Consider the following 22808-nt stretch of genomic DNA (forward strand, 5'->3'; position numbering starts at 1 on the left):
CCACCACCACACAGCCACCACCACCAGACCACTACCACAACAACTGCCACCACCACACAACCACCACCATCAGATCACTACCACCACCACCACCACCACCACACAACCACTACCACCAGACCACTACCGCCACCACCACTGCCACCATCACCACCACAACCACACAACCACCACCACACAACCACCACCACCACCAGACCACTACCACCACCACTGCCACTGCCACCACAACTGCCACACTGCTACCACCACCACCTCCACTAAATCTGGTTGTTCCTAGACATGGACCCACTGTCATCAGCGTTGTGGGATGACAGAGAGAAGAAGCCTTTTCTCCATCTGGTATGTTCTCAGCCGTTGGACTCTACACCGTTAGAAAGCGTAGGATTTTAAAGCAGCCTCAGAATCAGACCTGCTCGGCACGCCCACAGGACAATCTGTGATAGGAGCTTTTAAGTGATCGACACTTGGCCTGTCCTGGAGCACGAGAGGCAGCCTGCTCCTACTGCGCTTGCAGTGATTCCTCTCTCCATCGTGGTCTCTGGCTCTGGGATTAGCTCCTGACTGAGGGGGCGTTTACCAGGAGGCTGTTTGTCTGGAATTTAGAAGTGGCCCATTGTCACAGGCAAGACAAAGAGAGCATGACGATCCTGTAGGTAGATCAGAAGAAACTGAAAGAAGTAAAACTACTCTCAAAGACTTTAACACACTTAAGTCACTAAAAATCACATGTAGGATCTGCACAATATAATTGTTAATGTTACATTAACAGGTATGTGTTGAGCGTTGCATTTTGAGGGAAAACACGGTCTTTTCAAGCATTTATGGGCCATTTACAAAAACGGATTCCATGCTAGGCTACAAAGAAGATGGCAAAAAAAAAATCTCAGTAAAACAGAAACTGCCAGAAGAGACCTCGCCCTGCAGCTGCACCCATCCATTCCTCGCTCCCTCCTGTTGCAGAGGCACAAGTGTCCATCTTCCTTTCCAAGGCCAATTATCTCTCCATCTGTGTTCTGGATTCCCTCCCCCTCTGCCTCCGCAGAGATCTCACTCCGCCCATCGTCCTCTCTCTCTCCTTATCTCCTCTTCCTCTCTTCCTCTCTCCCATCAGGGTTAAACATGGCCAGATCTCTTCCATCTTAAACAAAAGGATAATTGTAAGAATGTGTATATATACATACACATATATGTATGTATATGTATGTGTGTGTGTGTATATATGTATATCTATCTTTTTTTAACTCTCCCCATCTCCAGCTACCACCTTAATCTGTCACCCACCCTTACTGATGAGTTTTTGCAGAACTGTTTACATTTCCTGTCTCTGTTTTATCATCATCATCATCATTTCTTCCTCAAACCACAGCCTCCTGTGCCAGCTACTCAATTGAAACTGCTTTTACAAAGCCATTTAACAGCCTTTTTACTGCTTCACCCAAAAGGCGCTTTGAAGCCCTCGTCCACAGAGTGTTTGGTACTCCTGGCCCCTCCCTCCTAAAACGCCTCTGCCTCACCAGGCTTCCTGCTCCATTGCTGGTCAGAGTTAGAACTGGGCCATTTCCTGCTGGACGATGAAGAGATGCTGGCAAGTTTGTGACTATGGAACAGTCTTTCCTGTCCTTGTGACCTTGAGTGTTCCCTCACGACACCCTGCAACAGCGCCACTCAAAACATAGCTCACAAACTTACACAGGGTCAGTATCACCCAGGAGGCTGCTAGATGGGCACATTCTTGGGCTCCACCCAAACTTCAGGGTCAATATTTCTGTGGGTGGGACAGGAATCTGTGTTTTAGCTGCCCAACTGCCCTACAATGTGCATTTCTCTCCAAGGGTAATATTGTGAGCAACTGGGGATTCATTGCCCTCTCCACAGCAGAACATTTTCCCCAAGTTAAAATAAAATGCCAGGGGTTCTAGTCTGAGAGGTTTCACTTGAGTGTGTAATTGTCAATGGCTGATGGTTGGAACACACACACACACACACAGTCACAGAGGACAAATGCTTCTCAAAGACACTGCAGCCTAAGTGCTGAGCCCAATTGATCTGCCCAATTGAGTTTCCTTCAGCTCAGGAAAGCTTTCTAGTTTATGTGTATTTTCAAATCAATTTTTATTACATGTATATCATGCTGTTTGTTTATTGTAGAAGATTCAGAATGTCCAGACAGAGAAAAAGACTAAAACACGTCGTGTCATACATCATGCCACCCAGGTTACACGTTACCATATTTGTATGTATCCTCAGGGTGGGGTTGAAATGGTTGAGTATGTAGAATATATATTAATAATATATTGTTGTAAAATTAAGAAATACTTTTTGTAAAAATATCAAAGGGCACAGAAGGATATAAAGTGGGGGTAAAAGTCACCCTCAGCCACCCTGCAAACTCCTAACCAACTTCATTCTTTAGAGGTATAAATATTATTACCAGTTGCTTGCATTTTACATATTTACTATGCACGGACGTGTATGTGTATTTGGTGTGCATGCGCGTATGTATGCACACACACAATGTATTACAAATCTTCCATACATTTGTGCTTTTGAGAGCTATACAGAATTGATCATTAAATATTATTTTTTACGACTTGCTTTTATCACTGAGCTTTTTTGCTGATCAGTCATAAGTCTGCTTTCTTCTTTTTAAATGGTGACATGGGAGAACATGCCATAATTTATTTAACCAGACCCATATTCATGAGCATTTAGGTTTTTTTCTCAGGTTTGCTATAACTTTTTCACAATCGTTTGTATAAGCATATCTTTGTTTATGTGCTTTTAGTTTTCAAAGGTACTGCTAATTTTTCCTCCAATAAGATTTAGTCTCATCCTCACAAATGGATTAAAACTTGTTAAAGTATTTCATCTTTACTAATAGCATAAGTAAAATGGTACCTTGTTTTCAATGTGCATTTCTGGGATTATAAGTGAGTTGAGAATCTTTTCATAAGCTTCTTGCCATTAAAATTTCTTTTCTGTGAACTATTTTTTCAAGCATTTGGCCAATTTTCTTAATTTGTGTTTGGTTTTTCTTATTCATTTGTAAGCAGTCTTTGTATATTAAGGAAACAGTCTTTGGTCTACAATTGAAATTTTTTCTGTTTTTAACATTTAGTTTCGTTTATGTTTAATTTTCACATCAAATGACAATCTTTTTCTTTCCATTTTCTCAAGGCATTTTTATGTCTCTAGAGAGAGATTTAAAATGTTCTTCTTCTAGATCATGCCTATTTTTAAAAAGTTTATTCCAAGGTATTCAATCTTTTTGTCTTGCCATTGTAAATGGGATTTTTTTCTTCCATTATATTTTAAACTGATTTTTGTTGGTATTTCTGAAAGCTATTAATTTTTTAATATTGGTTTCTTCCTGATTCATGGTGCTTAGACTGTCTTTTTCTTGACCAATTACTTTGGCTAGTCTCCCTAAATATCTTAAATCAAATGGTGGTAACTGGTATGGCATCATTTCCCTAATTAAATACCAGCGTTTCTAAAAGTAAGCGTATTAATCATGATACTGACATTTGTAAATCACATTACAAACATTTCTTTTGTTATATTTACAGAGAGTTTTAATCAGGAATAGCTACTGAATTTTACCAAAAGCTGGAAACCTATTGAGGTGATATAATTTTTTACTTTGGTCTATTAATACAGTAAATTACATGTATAGATTTCCTAATTTTGAATCACACTAGCATTTCTTGGGTGAACTATATTTGGATGTAGTGCATAACTATTTAAATTTACTATTATATTCACTTTTCAAATATTTTACTAGAATAGAACCTTGGTATTGAATAGACATCAATAATATTGGAATGTGTTTTCCCCTCTGAATTTGTGTTAGGAAAATTTTCAAGCATATATAGAAGATGAAAAAATAAAATAGTTAGCTACTGTACATCTTCCACCTAGATTTAGTTATTTACATTTTGCTACATTTGTCCTGTCTAGCTATCTAACTATCCATCTATCCAATTAGCTAGCTGAGCCTAATAAAAGTTGGTTATAGACGTCACGATATTTACCTATAAATACTTTAGCATGACTCTCCTAAAAAATGAAGATCTTATTTACAACACAATCTCATTATCACACCTAAAAAGTAATTACAATTTATAAATATTATCTGATATCCAATCCATATTCAAATTTCTCCCGTTGTCCCAGGAATATCTTTTTTTTTTGGAGGGAGATTAGCCCTGCGCTTACATCTGCTGCCAATCCTCCTCTTTTTGCTGAGGAAGCCTGGCCCTGAGCTAACATCCGTGCCCATCTTCCTCTACTTTATATGTGGGACGCCTTCCACAGCAGGGCTTGATGAGTGGTGCATAGGTCCGCACCCAGGATCCGAGCCGGCGAACTCCAGGCTGCCAAAGTGGAACATGAGAACTTAACCTCTGTGCCACTGGGCTGGCACCACCGGGCTGGCCCCCCCAGGAGTATCTTTTATAGCCGTTTTGCCACTTGATCCAGTCAGAGTTCACTTATTGCATTTAGTTTTTCTATCTCTTTAGTCTCTTTTATGTAGACCCCTTACTTTTTCATGATACTGACTTTTTAAAGAGTTTGTCCCAGTTGTCTTATAGAATGTCCCATGTTCTGGAGTTGTCTGATTGTTTTCTCCATTGTCGTTTAATTTGTTGGTCTCCCTCATGTCTTTCCTGTAAACTGAGCAGTGAGCTCTGAGGCTTCATCAGACTTGGGTTGAACTTTGTTCAGGCGGGACCATGTTAGTAGTGATGCTTCGTTGCTTTATGCAGTATCACAACGGGAAGCCCATGATGTCAGCTGTCCCAATACTATGAGTGATGCTGAGTTTGATCGCTTGTCCAAGGTGGGGACATACAGATCACTCTGTCATGTAGATCCACGTTTCCCTGTAAGAAATCTGCAGGGTGTTATCTTGACAAAGTGTAAATATTCTCTTTTGCAGCAATCGCTCACACCCTGGGTTTGGCACCCATTATTGATCCTTGCTTGGAATGGTATTTACAATGGGGATTGGTTACAAATGGTGATTTATAATTCTATGATTACTTCTACATTTTCTTGCAGACACTCTTCTGTAAAGAACATCCCCACTCCTTTTTGTCGTTTCTCACTCTGTATTCAGAGATTTTTGATTATTCAGTATTTTATAATATTACAGACAATATTCTGTGGGGGCCTTAAATTGTCCAACAGTATGGCCTGGCCGGTGGAAGCACTTCAAGCTGACTCCTTTTGACATAATTCCGTTAGATCTTAAAGACTGCCTTGGTTTCTAAGACAATGAGATGTTCTAGGCTTACCTTGAATTTTCCCTCCTCCAAACCTAGAATCACCTGTTTTTTCATGAAGCCTTGGCTCCTTTTCTTGGGGAATGGTATTAGAACCCAAGACACAGGCAATAGCTCCTTTCTTCCAGGCACTTTCCATTACAGAGAACTTTGAAAATACAGGCTACAGAAAAAATCAAGATCTCCTCCCTACAGGCCTATTGAAAGTTCATTTTATGGTTTCTTTATTGTTTTCATTTTTAGATACATATATTTATTGACAGAGAAGTCAGAGCAAATAAAAAGTTGAAAAATTGTCTGTGCTGTGTGTCATTCATCAAGATTGTATTATCTACTCTTCTACCTTAAATAATAACATGAATGAAGTACATAGTTTTGGTTATTGTCCCTCGCATCTTGGCCAGCCTTGGCCTGTTAAGAATTGTAGTCACTCTGACTATACTTGGAGATCTTTGTCACCCTTCTAAGATTGTAGATGCCATCTTAAATCTGAAGCCACTGGACAATTCCCTGAGTACTTTTCAAAAATAATATTTTAGAATAAAATTAATACATTTATATTGTATCAAATTTGGAAGATACAGAAAAAGTGTGAAGAAGAACATAAAATTCACTCGTATTCCTAAACCCCAGAGAAGCACTAGTGACATGATGTTGTATGTGCATATGGCTATGCATGCTTTTCTTACTCTTTTTCTTTTTTCTTTTTTTTAAAGAATTTGATCTGAGTGTTATTTTTTTGGTGAGGGAGATTGGCCCTGAGTGAACATCTGTTGCCGATCTTCCTCTTTTCTTTTTTTTCTCCCCAAAGCTGCAATACGTAGTTGCATATCCTACTTGTAAGTCCTTCTAGTTCTTCTATGTGGGACCCTGCCTCAGCACGGCTTGATGAGCGCTGTGTAGGTCTACGCCCAGGATCTGAACCGGCAAATGCTCAGCCACCGAAGTGGAGCGCACAAACTTAACCAGCACGCCACTGGACCAGCCCATTATCCTTATTCTAAATAGACTTTGTCATTTCACAATGTATCATAGAACTATTTCTGTGTTGGTACGTAGACTGCCTCAGTCTTTTTAATGAATATATCGTTATTTATTTAAGAAACTTTCCATACTTAGACATCTATGTGGTTCCAATGTCCAGTATAATTACAAAAATGCGACAGTGAACGTTGTAAAAAGTTGTAATTTTATGTATATCAAGTATGTAAAACACTTATCTTTGCACAATTGTAAGTGTGTTTCTGTAGGAAAAGTTCCTATAAAGGCAGTTGCTGAGTCAAATAGAGTGCATATTAAAAATTTTGGTTGATGTTGCCAAATTGCCATTCAAAAACATGTTGCCAATTACACTCCCACGCATACTTTTTGCAACTGTCTGCTTTCTCCTGTTTTACCAGTGGGGAGTGTTATCAGTTTTTGTAATTTACTGAAAGGCTAGGTTAAAACTTTTTCAGTATTTATTTTATTGTATTAGTTTTCCATAACTTTGAGTGTTTTCATATGTTTATGAGACATTTGTAACTCCCTTTCTGTGGAATGCTTACTCATGTATTGTAGCCAGCAGGCATTGAAAAATGTGTATTGTTATCTCCCTATTAATAGCCTTTTCTTCTGTTTTTCCTTATGCTTTCTATAGATTTTGCTTCATATATTTCAGTACCATTTATCTAATGCATATACAAAGGACAGGATAGCTAAATCTTTATTAATGAATTATTCCCTGGATTATTATGAAGTCATCTTCTTTTAAATGTTTAGTATTTTTTTGCCTTGAGTTAAACTTGGCCTGACAACCATGTCATTACTCCTGTGCTGTTTTTAAAATATATTTGCCTAGAATATTAAGTTTATGTGTTAGACTTATATTCTTCCAAATTAAGACTCTTTCTAAAATCATAGCCACACAGTCATTATCCTGTCTGAAAATTAAAAATAATTCTTAACATCATCAAATATTCAGTCTGTGTTCATTTTTCCCAGATTGTCCCATAAATATTGTTTTATAGTTTGCTTGTTCAGGTCAGGTATGGTTTTCTTTAGTCCTTTGAGCATATTGAAAATAGCTTATTTAAAGTCTTAGTCTATTAATTTGAACTCTGGGCTCCCTCAGAGAAAGTCTCTCTTGATTGCTCTTGTTTCTCCTGTGTGTGGGGGCCATCATTTGTTGTTCTTTTTCAGGTCTTGTAACTTTTTGTTGGAAGCTGGACATTTTACATAATATAATGTGGCATATCTGGAAATCAAATTCTACCCCTCCCAAAGTTTGTTATCATTTGTTTAGTGAGTTTTCGGAACCAATTCTGCGAAGTCTGTATTCTTTGTCACATGTGGCTACTGAAGTCTTTGCTCAGTTGGTTTAGTGGTCAGCTAATGATCGGAGAGAGATTTTTAGAAAATGTCTAAAATAAATAAGTCTCCAAATCTTTGCTGAGAGGCTCTGTGTTTGTGTTGGGGCAGAGTTGAACACTCAGCCGGGCAATTGACAACTCTGTCCTAGCCTTCACTTCCTTTTTGCACAGAGCCTCAAGGTTAGCCAGAGGTGAGAGCTTAGGGGATTCTTAGGTCTTTCCTGAGTGTGCACACAGCCCTGAGCATGAGCACAACCCTATATATATGGTGGCCTTCTAGATTCCCAGGAATCTGTTGGAGCTTTTCAAAGCCCGCTGTGGACATCTCGTTTTCCAGCTTTTCCTTTTAAGCTTTCTAGATATCTTCTTGTTTTCCTTGACTGTTATTTACCATCTTGGGCAGCATCAAAGTTAATCAATTGCCTCTGATTGTTTTGGACAAATGCCCCAGGGAAAATGTTGTTTGCACTGGGAAAGCTCCCAGCTAGGTCAAATAAAGACAGCTTTGTGAGTGGGGTCTTCCAGGGAACCAGCATGCAGGTCAAACAATGCCAGTTGGGAGTTGGGGCTTTGGAGGTGCACCAACCCTATTCTGCCACTGCAGCATTTTCCATGCTGCTCATTTTCACTATGATTATGGGCTGTTGGTTTTCAAGGTTACCGTAGAGGCTGAGGATGAGGGATATGGGACTAGGCAAGTTAAAATGCCACAAGCTTGCTGTTTTCACTAAGTATTTTTCTTGAATAAATGCTACTCAGATTACTGAAAGCCTTTATTAATTTCCAGAATTTTGAAAACGTTGATTCTGACAATTCGTGCTAGTGTTTTCTTTGCTTTTATGGAAGAGAGGTTTTCAGAGTTCCTTACCCCATCATTTTTGCTTGCTTGTTCAAATTAGTCTCTTATAAGGTCTATATGTTGCATTTGGATGGTATGTCTCTTAATTCTTTTTTCAATGTGTAAGTAACTCCTCCTCTCTTTTCCTTGAAATTGATTTTGTGAGGAAACTGTTCATTTGTCCTATAGATTTTCCCATAGTCTGTATTTTTCTCATTATATCCCCACAATGTGGTTTAGCGTGTTCCTTTCTGCTCTAAATTTCCTGTAAATAGGTAGTAAGATCTAAAAGCTTGGTCATATTCAAATTTGTTTGTTTGTTTTGGAAAAAATATTTTAGAGTTGGTGTTATGTACTTTCTATTGCATCATATTAGGAGGCCCATAAAATATGGTTTTCTGTCTTTTTGTGATGCTGTGGCTGCTGATAATCAATGTCTAAATGATGATATTTTATCAGTCCTTCATTTATGAGCTTGAATACTTCTATAAAGAGAAACTTCTCCTCATCAGTGATTTAGTTCTCCAGAAGTAAAATTTGTACAGAAAGGTATGATAAATGCATTCTTCTTTTTTTTTTTTTCATTTGCCATTCTTGAAAATAATGAGCTGGTTCTTAGCACCCTCAAAATGTGGCCAATGATTTTTTTCAAGTGTTATGATGAATTTATGGATTTAAGCATATTTCATATGATTCACACCATTGTGGTTATTATTCTTACTAATGTTCAAATTGTCACATTTTTGCCCAATTGGAGACTCTTCACGTTGACTCTGGAGTCCTTTTGACGTGCCTCCAGTTGTTTTTGAGAGCTCTCTTACTTTTTTAATGCCATGATGTCCTAGGACTATCTTATTCATTTTCTGACCCAGACCTGGATTGAACCATTTCAGTAAGAAGTTCTGGTTCTTTTTAGTGGGAAATGGTATTTCGAGGCACAATATGGATGCAAGGATGTTCATTGCTACTGAGTTGGTTAATGTTTTTTGGTGTTTTCAGCAGACAGACTAGGTAATAAATAGGGTGTATATAGATAGATAATATTGTATATAATATAATATATTAAGACATATTATATAATATATAACATATTAAATATAATATGAATTAAATATTAATTAAAACCCAGGACAGCAATTTATTTATTTATTAAATGTGAGAATACTTCCTGAACTTTTTTATTGTAATGGTTTTTATCTTGAATTTTTAAGTAGTCAATCTACAAACAGTGGCATTTTTAATTTTTCCTCTTGAAAATATATTCCTCTAGGTTATTTATTTTCTAATTACATTAACAAGCATAGCATCTACAGAAGAGAGTAGGGAAAATAGTTATCCTAATCCTTGTTTTGTTCCTGGCCGTGATGGGAATAGTTCTAATGTTTCACTAGTCTTCTTCTTGGCTTCTGATTCTTGATCAAATTGAGGATGTTTCCTTCTCTCCCTGGCTTTAACAAGAATCTTATCATAATGTATTCTGAATTTAATCAGATACCTTTTTATAGTCATTAAAATTATCATAGTGTTTAAAACTTTTTTGATCTGTTAATATAACCAATTATATGAATGATTTTCCTAATGTTAAATCAATCATTCATTTTTAGAATATATGCTACTTAGTCATGATGTGTACTTCTTTTGATAGAGTTCTGGAGTTAGTTTGCTTTGTTTTATTTGTTATTTTTATATCGCTAGTCGTAATTAACGTTTGGTTCATACATTGATATCTGCGCTTTCCGTGTTTGGTCTGGGTGTCTGGGTTGTGTCCACTGAGCACCAGTAACTGATGCCCTTTCAGTCTTCCTGTTACCTGCAACTTACCTGTTTGCTTAAGGTTTTACAAAACTCATCCAGTAAAACTTTTTGGCCATGGTCCTTTATTTTCGTTTTTCTTTCTTCTTCACCTGTAAAAAAATATTTTTAGCTTTCTAATTATATTTGGAAAGTAACTCGTCAGTACATTTTTATTATAGAAAACTCAAAAAATCTAGAACTATATTCCTCTTCCCTCACTCCTACCACTCTCGTTCCTATTCTCTGAGGTAAGTACTGTCAATGATTTGGTGAAAAGTCTTCCACGAATTTAAAGGATTAAAGAATTAAGATCCCACTTTGTTATTTACTAATAGGCAATTGCAGTTACTATGCATTTACATATTACTATGCAAGTACAATCTCATTCTATGCATTTGCACAAAATATAATGTAATATATTACATGTATATAATTCTATAAATTACATATACATGAAAATGCAGTACTCGAACACATATGCTTCTGCAATGAATTTATGCCATATACGTTGTATTTTTATTGTGGTAAAATATACATGACATAAAATTTACCATTTTAACCATTTTTAAGTGTCCAGTTCACTGGCGTTAAGTACACTCATATTGTTGTGCAACCACTACCACTTTCTGTCTCCAGAACTTTTTCACCTTCCCAAACTGAAGCTCTGTCCCCATTAAACAATAACTCCCTCTTCCCCTCCTCCGCCAGCCCCTAGTGACCACCATTCTACCTTCTGTCTCTAGAATTTAACTGCTCTACGCAGCTCATGTAAGTGGAATCATACAGTATTTGTCCTTTGGTAGCTGGCTTATTTCACTTAGTATAATGTCTTCACGGTTCATGCATGTTGTGCAGCATGTGTCAGAATTGCCTTCCTTTTAAGGCTGGATAATATTCCATTGTTTGTATTTACCACGTGATGTCTATCCTCTCATCTGTGGATAGACGCTTGGGTTGCTTCCATCTTTTGGCTGTTGTGAATAATACTGCTGTGAACGTGGGTGCACGAATATCTGAGCCTCTGCTTTCAACTCTTTTGAGTGTATACCCAGATACGGAATTGCTGAATCATATGGTGATTCTATATTTAATATTATTTACTTATTAATTTATTGATATATTTATTTATGTTGATTATATATTTAACATTTTGAAGAATTATTTTCTGTAGTGGTTGAACCATTGTATATCCTCACCAGCAGTCCACAAGGGTTCCAATTTCTCCACATCCTGATCATCACTTGTTATTTTCTGTTTTTTTGATAATGGCCATCCTAATGTGTGTAAAGTGGTATCTCATTGTGGTTTTGGTTTGCATTTCCCTGATGATTACTGATGTTGAGCACGTTTTTATGTGCTTATTGGACATTTGTATATCCTTTTTGGAGAAATATCTATTTGAGTCCTTTGCACCTTTCTTTTTGCTGAGGAAGATCGGCTCTGAGCTAACATCCGTTGCCAATCCTCCTCTTTTTGCATGAGGAAGTTGTTGCTAGGCGAACATCTGTACGAATCTTCCTCTATTTCTTTGCCCATTTTTAAATTGAATCTTTGTTATTGTTGAGTTGTAGGAGTTCTTTATATATTCTGGATATTGACCTCTTCTCCAATACGTGATTTGCAAATATTTTCTCCCATTCTGTGGGTTTCCTTTTTACTATTTTGATAGTGTCTTTTAATGCACAAAAGTTTAATTTGATGCAGTCCAACTTATTTATTTTTTTCACTTGTTGCCTGTGCTTTTGGTGTCCCATCCAAGAAATCATTGATCTATATATTGTTTTTTAACTGGCTTTTTTTATTCATCAATATATATGTTGGCAATCTTTCTGCGTCAAGTCATATAGCTTCTTATCATTGCTTTTATCGGTTGTAGAGTATTCCTTAGCATGGATATACTGTTGTATTTTTAACCCCTCCCGTAATAGTGGGCATGCAGGTAGTGTTCATTGTTTCTTTTTACGTGTATGTATATTAAGAACAAACAAAAAGAAAATCTGGAAAGCATATTTATCAAAGTGTTAGAAGTGATGATCTCTGGGCAGTAGGATAGGAAATAGTTTTATTTTGTCTTTTTTGCGTATTTGTATTTTCTAATTTTCAATCATCAAATATTTTTATTTAATAAAAACTTATAAACAAGTCAATAAACACAGCGACATCTTTTGATGAAACAATTTTACCCCAGGGTTTATCCAAAAGAAGTTGTTCTCGATAGTTACCCAAATGAACACAACATCTTCAGGAAGTAATTCGTATCACTGACAGTGTGTTAGTATCATTTAGTAACAGAAGTAATGTTCAAGTAGGGGACTAGTGGGATAAAATTGCCTATGAGCTTAGATTATTATGCGGCCATGAAACTTAATTTCAGACTATGTAACAGCATGAAAAAAACATCCACAGGGGCTAGGATTTCCTCTGGGTAGTTGTCTAGGCCAGAGATCGTCAAACTTTTCCCTGTGAAGGGCCAGATAGTAAATCGATTAGGCTTTATGAGCCATATTGTCTCTGTTACAGCTACTCAACTCTGCCTTTGTAGGGCAAAAGCGGACTTAAATGGATGGATGTGGCCAGATTTGGGGGACCCAGTTTGTCCCCCACCATATCTCCCACCTCCATCAGAGCACATGGATGAGGCCTGGGGAGTGAAGGCAGTTGAGGTCGTAGGGCAGAACATTTATTTTAAACTTTCCTTTAAAGTTATTTAAAAATGTATTTAAATGAAATTACATGAGTCGTATTAATATGTCTTCTACGTAGTAGGTGCTGTTCAAAGACTTCTTGAGTGTAAGATGGAAATGAAATATAGTTAAGAGCACTTTGCCCATGTCCCCGGTTTTGATTGATTGGCTTATTTTATTGGCCTTTGGTGCACATATTTTATTACACTTGTCTCGTGTTCTTTCCTAGGGGAAGAAAATGCAATCGCTGTCCCTTTGGGGAGTCGAAGTGTGAGAATTACGGTGAAAGGACCCGCACATCTCTGTGAGTAGAATCCAGTCTTAACATTTTTTCCCTTCCTGAAAGTTTCTTTAGCCAAAAAAAAAAGTCTGTCTTTGTGTTGATCATCTCAAGGATTTTGCCCACCGCCCTGAAGTAATTTCTGTCGGTAGGGAGATGATCTGTAGCCTGAATGTTTCCGTTCTCAGGCCCCGTGGGTAATGCCCCAGTTTGGGATTCATCCCCTCGTGGGGGAGGAAATCCAGTTATGTGTGAAGTAAAGTATTTTATTTTTATTTTTTTTATTTTTTTTTTTTTTAAAGATTTTATTTTTCCTTTTTCTCCCCAAAGCCCCCCAGTACATAGTTGTATATTCTTCGTTGTGGGTCCTAGTTGTGGCATGTGGGACGCTGCCTCAGCGTGGTTTGATGAGCAGTGCCATGTCCGCGCCCAGGATTCGAACCAACGAAACACTGGGCCGCCTGCAGCGGAGTGCGCGAACTTAACCACTCGGCCACGGGGCCAGCCCCATGAAGTAAACTATTTTAATGTGAAGAGTAAATCAGGATTCAAGAGTCTTCTGGAGATTTGAGCAATTTGAGACAACAAAACAAAACAAAACAAGATTTAAAACATAGATCCATGCAGTATCTGCAGCTGCCAAGGATAAGCTTTGTTGCCAGCACACCACAACTTCGGTCTAGGCGCCCTGGAAGTCAACGCTGGTCTCCAGAATACTCAGAGTTTGAAACAACAGAGGATCACAGTTGTATTGTTTCTTGGGCCAAAGTCAGGTGGCATCTCCTGTCTTAGTCCTTCTGGCCTCTGAGGACCTAAAGGAACTGGAAATACCAAAACTTGTCTCCTTCTCTCCCATGGTTCTCCCTGTGGCCACAGGCAGGACTTTCTTAGTCTTTTTCAAAGAAAAATGGGTTTCTGCCAAGACTGGCCCCCTGGCTTTGAAGAAGCTTACTGTGTTCTGCTCTTTCTTTCCATAAAAAGTACAAAACACACTATTTGTAGCTATTTTAAAGCCACACAAATCAAGGTCCACTGGGTTAAAGTGCTACATGTTTTGCCATTTTTTTTTTTCTGAGCCGCCATCTTAGATGTTAAATCATTAAAATTTCTCAGGGCCAGAAGCATCATACATTTTTGGTAGCTTTTAAGTGTGTGTGCATTTGTATATTTTGGACCCGGAACTAATGTTCTAACCAGAAATGTGCTTTGAGAAAGGTTTATATCAAAATGTTTAAATAAAAATGTTTAAGGTCACCAATGACATAGATTAAAATTTTGGGGAAAAAAAGAAATTCTGTAGTACCTTGTGATCTAAATTAGGGAAGCGAGAGGATATCTTTGAGACAGTGAGAGTGCAGTTACTGCAAAGCCTTTTTTTTATCCTTAACTTTGTTATATGAATTATGACTAAAAGAACGTGACTGCTTTTTTTTAGCTAAAATACTAAAATGTTTACAGCCACGTAATGGTCACTTCATTCAAGGCTTTCTCTGTGATGAAGCATCAGAACATTTGTTTTTGTTTTATAAACCTTCATTGGAAAGGCTACAGACTTTATATTGCCACTGCTTTTGTTACGTTTAATGTGGTTGTGGGAACAAAAGTTTTTAAGCTGCTTTTTTAAATGGCTTAAAGCCCGCAGCTCTTGAGGAGAGTAAATCTTCATCCTTGTAAATGCACACTTGATGTTTGAAATCAGTTAAAAATCCTGTGGATCCAAATTTTGTAAATCATTTGAGTGATAACATTGTAAAATATCATTTTGGATTAAAAAATAGGAAGCACTGACTATTCATAGTAGTCCTATTCATGATAGCCATAATGTCCATCTGTCGATGAATGGATAAATAAAATGTGGCATATGTGTGATATTATTTGGCTATAACAAAGAGTGAAGAACTGATGTGTGCTACAACATAGATGATCCTTAAAAACACCATGCTAAATGAAAGAAGCTAGTCACAAAAGCCCACATATTGTGTGATTCTATTTATAATGTCCAGAGTTGGCAACTCTGTGGAGACAGAAAGTCGGTTGGTGGTTGCCTAGGGCTGGGGTGGGTTCGACTGGGGTGCAATGAGGAGAGTACCTGCTAATGGGTATGAGATTTCTTAGGTGGATGACAGAAATGTTCTAAACAGGGTTTGGTGATGCTTTTACAACTCTGTGAATATACTGAAACCATTAAACTGCATTTTAAGTGGGTGAATTTTATGGTATGTGAATTTTATGACCTATCAAAAAGACGTTTTAAAAAACAAAAAATATGCAGTGACTGGGCCTGATTTTCTTGTGATACTACAGGCATTTCCCAAAGATTCAGCTCCAAAAATAGTTTTATAACTTCTACATATTCGATAAGTAGACAGTAAACAGAATAAGTAAACGTGAATACTTTGAGGCAAAATGTGCGTTTACATGCATATAGGTTCTGGCAAATTAAATATAATTTTATACTCAAAACTGGCACTGTTCCAAGAACAGGGCTCAAACATATTCTGATTTCTCCCAAGGTGAAAGATCTGTTGCATAGCATATTTCCCCTTCTAAACAGTCTCACGATTGGCTCCAGAAGTGTTTCTGAAAGTTATCCTTCTCTGTTGATGCAAAGAACTGGCTTCGTTTACAAAGGATTTAGTTTGTAACTAGATTTCTGAACATCTAAATATAGAAGCGGTTTTATTTTCTTGATTTATGCAACTGTTCTCTTAATTTTTATTTTTAACAAAGATATATCATTCTTTCAAGATCCACATTAACTGCCACCCTCCAAAAGCCTGCATTATTAAGAACTGAGAACATCCAGTAACGTTAATGTCAGTCTCTTTGCTGTGGAATGGAATGTAATTACAGAACGTCCATCTTACGTACTGCCTAGGGGTGTTTAGATTCTGAATTTCCAGTCCTGTCCCAAGCCTGGCCCCAGCATGTACATAGCAAGCACACAGCTCCAAATTTCCTGATAGTGCATCCCGTCAAAGATGGAAGCAAGAAGAGGATTCCTGCAAAAGAAATTTTATGGTAGCAAAACTTCAACATTGAATGTGTTTGACTCGCAATAAAAACTTGAGGAGCCGAGATGCCATAGACTGAAAACCTCCGTGGTCAATTGGAAGAATTGTTTGTTTTTTGTCCTCTAAATCCTGTCTGATGACTATATATTGAGCTGTATAAATATAAGCATGGACACTGTACACAATGACCAATCAAAGGAAATGGATGCTGAATCAAGTGTGCACACACTGTAAAATACAACTCTCCTCTAAGCCTAAGTGTGATGTATTTATCACTAAGTTAGCTCTGCCAACCGCTCATTACATGTCCGTCTAGCAATCCTGTTGTGGCCTTCTTAGAACTTAAGGAGACCTCTTGGGGATAATTAGCACGACCTGGCCTCTTTTGAAAGAAGCCTGGATCGGTACTTCTCAGTGTAGGCCCTTCAACTAGAAGCAGTTGGAAGCACTCATCATCTTTCTAGTCATCATTTCTTTTAAAAATAGCTAGTACGGATCAAAATGTTTAAAGGCATCGTTACAGACTTGAGTTGTGAAGATTTGGGGATTTAAGGGGGTCTTGATTTCTGATTCTGTTTTTGTCTGTTTGAAGCTGCGTATCGTCTCTTCCTCAGCCGTTCTCTGCAACCTGCCCACCATATTGAGCCTGGAGAGGAGAAAGAAGTCAGGAGTGGGCAGGAGGAAAGGAGGCTCATACCCTCTGCCCTTCGTAGTGGTGGGTGTTTTATAGGCTTCCTGGGGTTTCCGCCCAGCACTACCAGCCACCTTGCTGCAGAAACTACAGAGGGGTCAGCAAGAACTCCAGGAACTGAAGGGCTTGTGTGCGCAGCTCTCACGAGCCCGTTATCACATTGTACTTTATCACAACATGGGGCTGCAGTAAGTGTGTAGGAATGCTAGAAATTAACAAAAACTTAATAAACAAACCCATAAGTCAACACATCATTCAAATTGTTGACTTTCACCATCTTCTTTTCTGTCATTTATTTTAAGAGGCACGGGCACTAAGGAAAGGCATGTTTACCACCCATAAAAATGACGATTTTTGAAGAACCTCACCAGCCTCTCTGCCTCACTGTGGGTTCATCACAGTGGCATTGTTAATCCAAATTATCAGAATCGTTTGCATTCATAAACTCCATCTTCATCAAATCACTTCACCTGTCTTTATTCACCCACTTCTGACTCATTCACACAAGTGAAGTCAGAAACTTGCTTCCTGGAGCCTCCAATGAATGCAGCCAGTGTTTGTGACCTGAAGAGATGGAAGCCTTTTGAATAATTGGAGTAAACATATTTTATGACAAGTGTGTGGTTCCGTGGAGAAGAGTGGTCTGGGTAATTCACACGCAGTTGAAAACTGGTTCTGCTCCTTGCGTTCTCGTATCCTTCTCACTAAAGATCTTGGACGCCGTCGAAGTAATGGACTAGACTCGACGTTAGAAAACAGAACACCAAAACAACACTAACAGAAACGCTGGCCTTTGGTTTAGAGGATGGACGTCATACTGGTCGTGCCTTCCTCCCAGATCGCCTTCCCAGATTCTGGCACCGCCTGCCATACCTCCGCATCCCGGTGACACTTGGAAAGCTGTGATCCTGAAGGTTCGTGCAGTGGTAAAGCAATTACTGCCCCGACACAGCCGCAGAATCCATTGCACGCTATCTGAATTTAATCATGTCATTTCAGGCTGAATCTCAGTCTAGAAAACTGGTGTTTTGCATGGCTTCTATGAAGATGAATTTTGTCCAAACTCATTTTGTGTTTCGATGTTGCCTGAATGCTCCTTGTTTTCCCTCCTTTCCTTTAGTGAGCTAATTCATCCAGTGTAGGGCCTTCTCACTATCTCCAGTTTCCCATCTCCTTTTTACTGACAACTCACTCTGTAACACTCAGTTTTATATCTTCATTGGAACTAGGAAATGAATTTAATCTCACTCATTCCAAACATCTACTGCGGTCGTGAAGATCGGGGCCAAAGTGGTTGGGGTTTTGTGAGCCTGAGAGTAGCCAGCATTATTCTTCAACCGCTAATGTCTCCTGCAGATCGAGTAGCTCACGTCCAGCCTTTGAATTTTCCCAGAAAAGTTCCCAGCCTGCCTGTCAGGGACAATCAGGGATGTCTCCTAATGCCTGTTACACAGTCTGTCCAGGGTGCTTGAGTTCCTGCAGCTGCTCCCGGAGCGGAGAGAAATCCAGCAGAGGAAAACCACACAGCACGGCAGTGTGTGGGTTGCAGCCGCCAGATGCCGGGCCATTTTGTTGTGTTTTACCAGCTTCCCATTTTTAAGTTTGAATCTGAATGGGATTTGGGTTCTATTGTGTTCATGGTTGGAGATGGTTAAAGAACCGTTGAATACCAATGAGTCAAGTGCAGGTTTCAGAGTTGAAGAGGACACGAGAGATTGTCTGTTCTGACTCCTCAGTTTAGAAATGAGATGATGAAACCCCACAGCGGTGAGTTAGGGATAGAGCTGAGGCCAGAAACACAGGCGCCCCAGCCTCCAGCTGTGTGTTATTTTTCATTATTGCCTCTCTCAACCTCAGACCAGGTCCACGAAGTATGGTGACATTTAGAAAATGAAAGAAAAAAAAAAAAAGAATGGGGAAAGCAAGAAATCATTTAAATAAAGTAGAAATGATGTTTTGGTTAAACCTTTGGCAGGTATTTTTCTGCAGAACGTCTAAAAGCCCTTCTGTTCATATAAAAGCAAATATGAACAAAGGGGTCGCATGGGTGAGGAAGATCTTCGTGGCGATGGAGAAGTTCTGTATTTTGATTGTGGTGACGTGTGATAAAATGGCATAGGATTCTGTGTGCACATTGTACCCATGTCAGTTTCCTGGTTCTGATGTCATACTATAGTTACATAAGATGTGACCAGTGGGTAAAACTGGATGAAAGGTACACAGGATCTCTCTACTATTTTTGTGACTTCCTGTGAATCTATAATTATTTCAAAATAAAGGTTTTTTTTAAAAAAAGAAAAGAAAATTCAAGATTCATTGTGGTTTTGTCTAAATAAAAGACTAGGCTTAGGATCTTCTGAATGGCTACTAAAATGAGTAACTTAGCTTCATCATGAAAAAATATAAAGAAAGAGACATTTTCTCCTTCCCTTTGGGGTAGAAATGACTTCAAAGAATTGAGTAGACCTAATTGGACCTAGCTGCCTTGTTAGGTCCTTTAAATGGGCAACTAAAAAGCTTACATATTTATTCCATCAATATGAATCAATGTTTGTAAACTGAGTGGATGTATTGATATTGTGTTGATATCACGTGCTATTCTATGTAGTATAATATCTTTCTGAAATAAAATGCTTTTAAGCTAGTTCTCTCATTTAGAACAAATTGGTGGTTTCCAGAGACAGGAGGTGGGGGCATGGGTGAAAAGGATGAAGGGAGTCAAAGGCAGAAACTTCCAGTAAGAAAATAAATAAGTCATGGAAATGTAATTACACAGCACGATGACTATAGTTAACAAAACTCTTTTGTAAAAAGCAAAGTTGCTAAGAGATTAGATCTTAAAAGTTCTTACCAAAAGAAAAAAAAATTTTAACTATGTGTGGCGATGGGTGTTAACTCAACTTATTGTGGTGATCACTTTGCAGGATATACAAATATTGAATCATTATGTTGTACACCTGAAACTAATATAATGTTATATGTCAATTATGCCTCAAAAAAGATAGTTCTCCCATTTAAATTTTATTTTTTAATTTTAGTTATTGAATCAAAAACACTTCAAGGAAACAAAGGAGAACACAGCTTTAACAGCCCTGGAGTTTTTGTTGTAGAAAACACAACAGTGGAATTTCAGAAGGGCTCAGAGAGGCAGACCTTCAAGATTGCAGGGCCTCTGATGGCCGATTTCATCTTCAAGGTAGGATGATCCTCTTCATCAGCTTCATGCATCTCAAGCCCAGCGTGTCTTGAATTTTAGAAACAATAAGTTTGCTCAGCAGGAAGTCCCCAATGATTGTTTTTATGCAGAGCGTGAACCATTAATATTTCCATCTTGGAGGTGATTCTTAAAAATCGTTCATCTCTCTCAAGTTTCTGCTCCTAAACCCCAATAATTAAGAAAAAAACTTCACTGATATGGAGGAAATAGTATTTTGTATTTATATCCTCTGGTTACCGTGTTCAATTTTAAACCTCTCGGTGGAGTTTGGTGGAAATGGTCCATGGTGAAATGCTCCATGTCCTGGACCAGCACTGTGCCGTTGTGTGTGTTCCCCTTGCAAAAGAGAGCAAAGAAGACAATGCACATTCCTTACCCTCCTTTATTGTTTCCCCAGATAATGTCTCATGACGGGCAGTTGTCTGGGCACCTGTCACAAGGTGCCCTTGGTACCATCAGAAGAACTCTTCTTCCTTGTAACCATGAGCCTGTGTCCCCTCTCTGGGTAAATCTGGGCATCTTCCCTTACTCAGAGGACATGAAAGGTAGTGGCCGATGGATTTCCAAAGTGACAAAATATGAAATGCTTCTGTTAAAATTGAAAATCCTAACAAAGGAAAACAAAACGTATTTCAATGGGTGGATTTGTCCTATCCCTCTTCAGAAACTCCTTCCAAAACAGAAATGGGAGAAAGAAAATAGCCCTAATGGCCAGGAATATCTTTACCTGTGAAAAGACCCAATACCTTCGAAAGAACTGTCTGTGTTCCACATATTAATTTGTCGAAGAATGTTTCATTGAGACGTGGGTTGTGCCAGCAGAGAAATACATATGGATTAGATGAGTCTTGCAAACTGATGTCCTGTGTTCCACATTCAGCCTGCAGTATGACCAGCCAAGTGTTAGCTGGCACCATGTTGTTGTTTTGAAACTTTGGATTTTAAGTGGTCAACATTTAAAAGTCAAGAGATTTTTTTGATAAAACACCAGCTTATTTATGCTTCTCTTTAAAAATGGGAAGATCTGACAATTGGCTTGCACTTTGCCATAGCAATAATTGGCTCCAGGGGGGTAACAGCTGCCCTCTCATGAGGGCACTCTCTCTAGTTTGCCATGCTCCACACCACTCCCTATTGTGTCCCTAATATTTAAGGCATAAGTGTTTGCCATTAGTAGACATTTAAGTTGCCATTCGTAGACATCGCTTGCTCTTCATAGATATTTAAGCGACTTCTTTCAGACCCTTAAATCATTGACCAAAGGTTGACATTTCAAGATATCATTGCTTGCTTGCACTATATATACTGTTTATTGAGACCATGTATAAAAACACACGTACACATAAACTATATATTTCTACAACACACACACATAAATATGTATATAATTTCTTTTTTTAAGATATGGAAGGATACATTCCAAAGTGAAAACACACTGGTTATTTTAGTGGGGATAGGCACTTTGGGGAGGTGATCTTTGTTTTACTTATAGTGCTCTAATACTTAAAATAATTCTTAAAAAGAAGAATACAGTCATATATCACTTGTGAAATTAAAAATTATTTTACACCTTCTTGCCCAAATTATGTAGAATACCTTTCAGCAGCCTGCTGCCACTGTCTGACTTAGTGCCCAGTCTTCTATTTCCTTGTCTCTGAGTTCTGATTTTCTCAGATTTAATAAACAATTCTGGGCTTTGACTTCAACTTCTGGGAAGCTTTGATCCCTCTCAACTGAAAGGGTTTTTTAAAAATATATATTTATCAAAGAGGGTGTTACACACAACTGTGTGACTCATGCATAAATAGAGCCTTGTTTTCATGCCTACCGTCATTTTCTTTTGGGGATGTGATGTTCTTGGTGGGTGAGAATTTGGCAAATCACAGACACTGTGATGAAGCAAGAATGTCTCTGATGTTGTTTTTCCCTGACTTAGAAGCTTGTCCAAATCATGTGGGTTTCTGGGAAATATTCTTTCCCATTGGTTCTTCTTTTTTTGCTTGGAACACCAGTATTGCCCACTCTGTGTTGTTGCTAAGGTAAAGAGTTCTTTCCTTCCATTCATCTCATCCCAACCCATCATGCAATCAAGTAATGGCTGTACTTTGAGTGGGAGGTTAAAAGTGTGTGTGAGGTCACTGATGGTGGTCTGCCGTGTGTTTCGTTGTACCTCTTTCATTCCAATCTACCAAGAGCAGCTGGTCTAAAAATGGAAGACCTGCCTCAACCTGAGAGAGGATGAGGTAGTGAAGACCAGCTCTGCCCCCTCAGTGCTAGTTTAGCACAGTCGTGAGAGAGCCAAGATATACAGAGGCATACTCCTTCATCCACCTCATAGAACAGACTTTATTTCATGGACTTTTAATAAGCAGACTGTTGAAAACTACTGTTTTCTTACATAGAAAGTAAAATATGAAGACATCAATGGGATGTTAGATTCTTTTGTGCTTCTTATCGCTCAGATCCTGAAGTTTGGCAACTCACTGCACCAGTGAGACAAAAATTGCTTTTTTCTACTCTTTAAGAAGCTATGTTTTCATGATCGGACCATTCCTGAAAGTTGCGCTTTTTCTTCTTCCCAGTGGATTTCTCACTGTATCTTCTTGTTTCCCTGAACGATCTGTTTCTCGTGGATGACCCTTGTCATG

General features: G+C 38.4%; 1 protein-coding gene across 1 annotated transcript in view; it reads left to right on the plus strand.

Annotated features, from left to right (window-relative positions):
- ADAMTSL3 (ADAMTS like 3) overlaps positions 1 to 22808 on the plus strand; it is a 312372-nt gene that overhangs the window by 150400 nt on the left and 139164 nt on the right. Inside the window, exons 8-9 of the mRNA XM_046655289.1 lie at positions 13188 to 13262; positions 19982 to 20139. Of these exons, the coding sequence (XP_046511245.1) occupies positions 13188 to 13262; positions 19982 to 20139 (233 nt within the window). The remainder of the gene's footprint in view (positions 1 to 13187; positions 13263 to 19981; positions 20140 to 22808) is intronic.

The sequence above is a fragment of the Equus quagga genome, chromosome 2, assembly GCF_021613505.1.
Source record: "Equus quagga isolate Etosha38 chromosome 2, UCLA_HA_Equagga_1.0, whole genome shotgun sequence".
Taxonomy (NCBI): domain Eukaryota; kingdom Metazoa; phylum Chordata; class Mammalia; order Perissodactyla; family Equidae; genus Equus; species Equus quagga.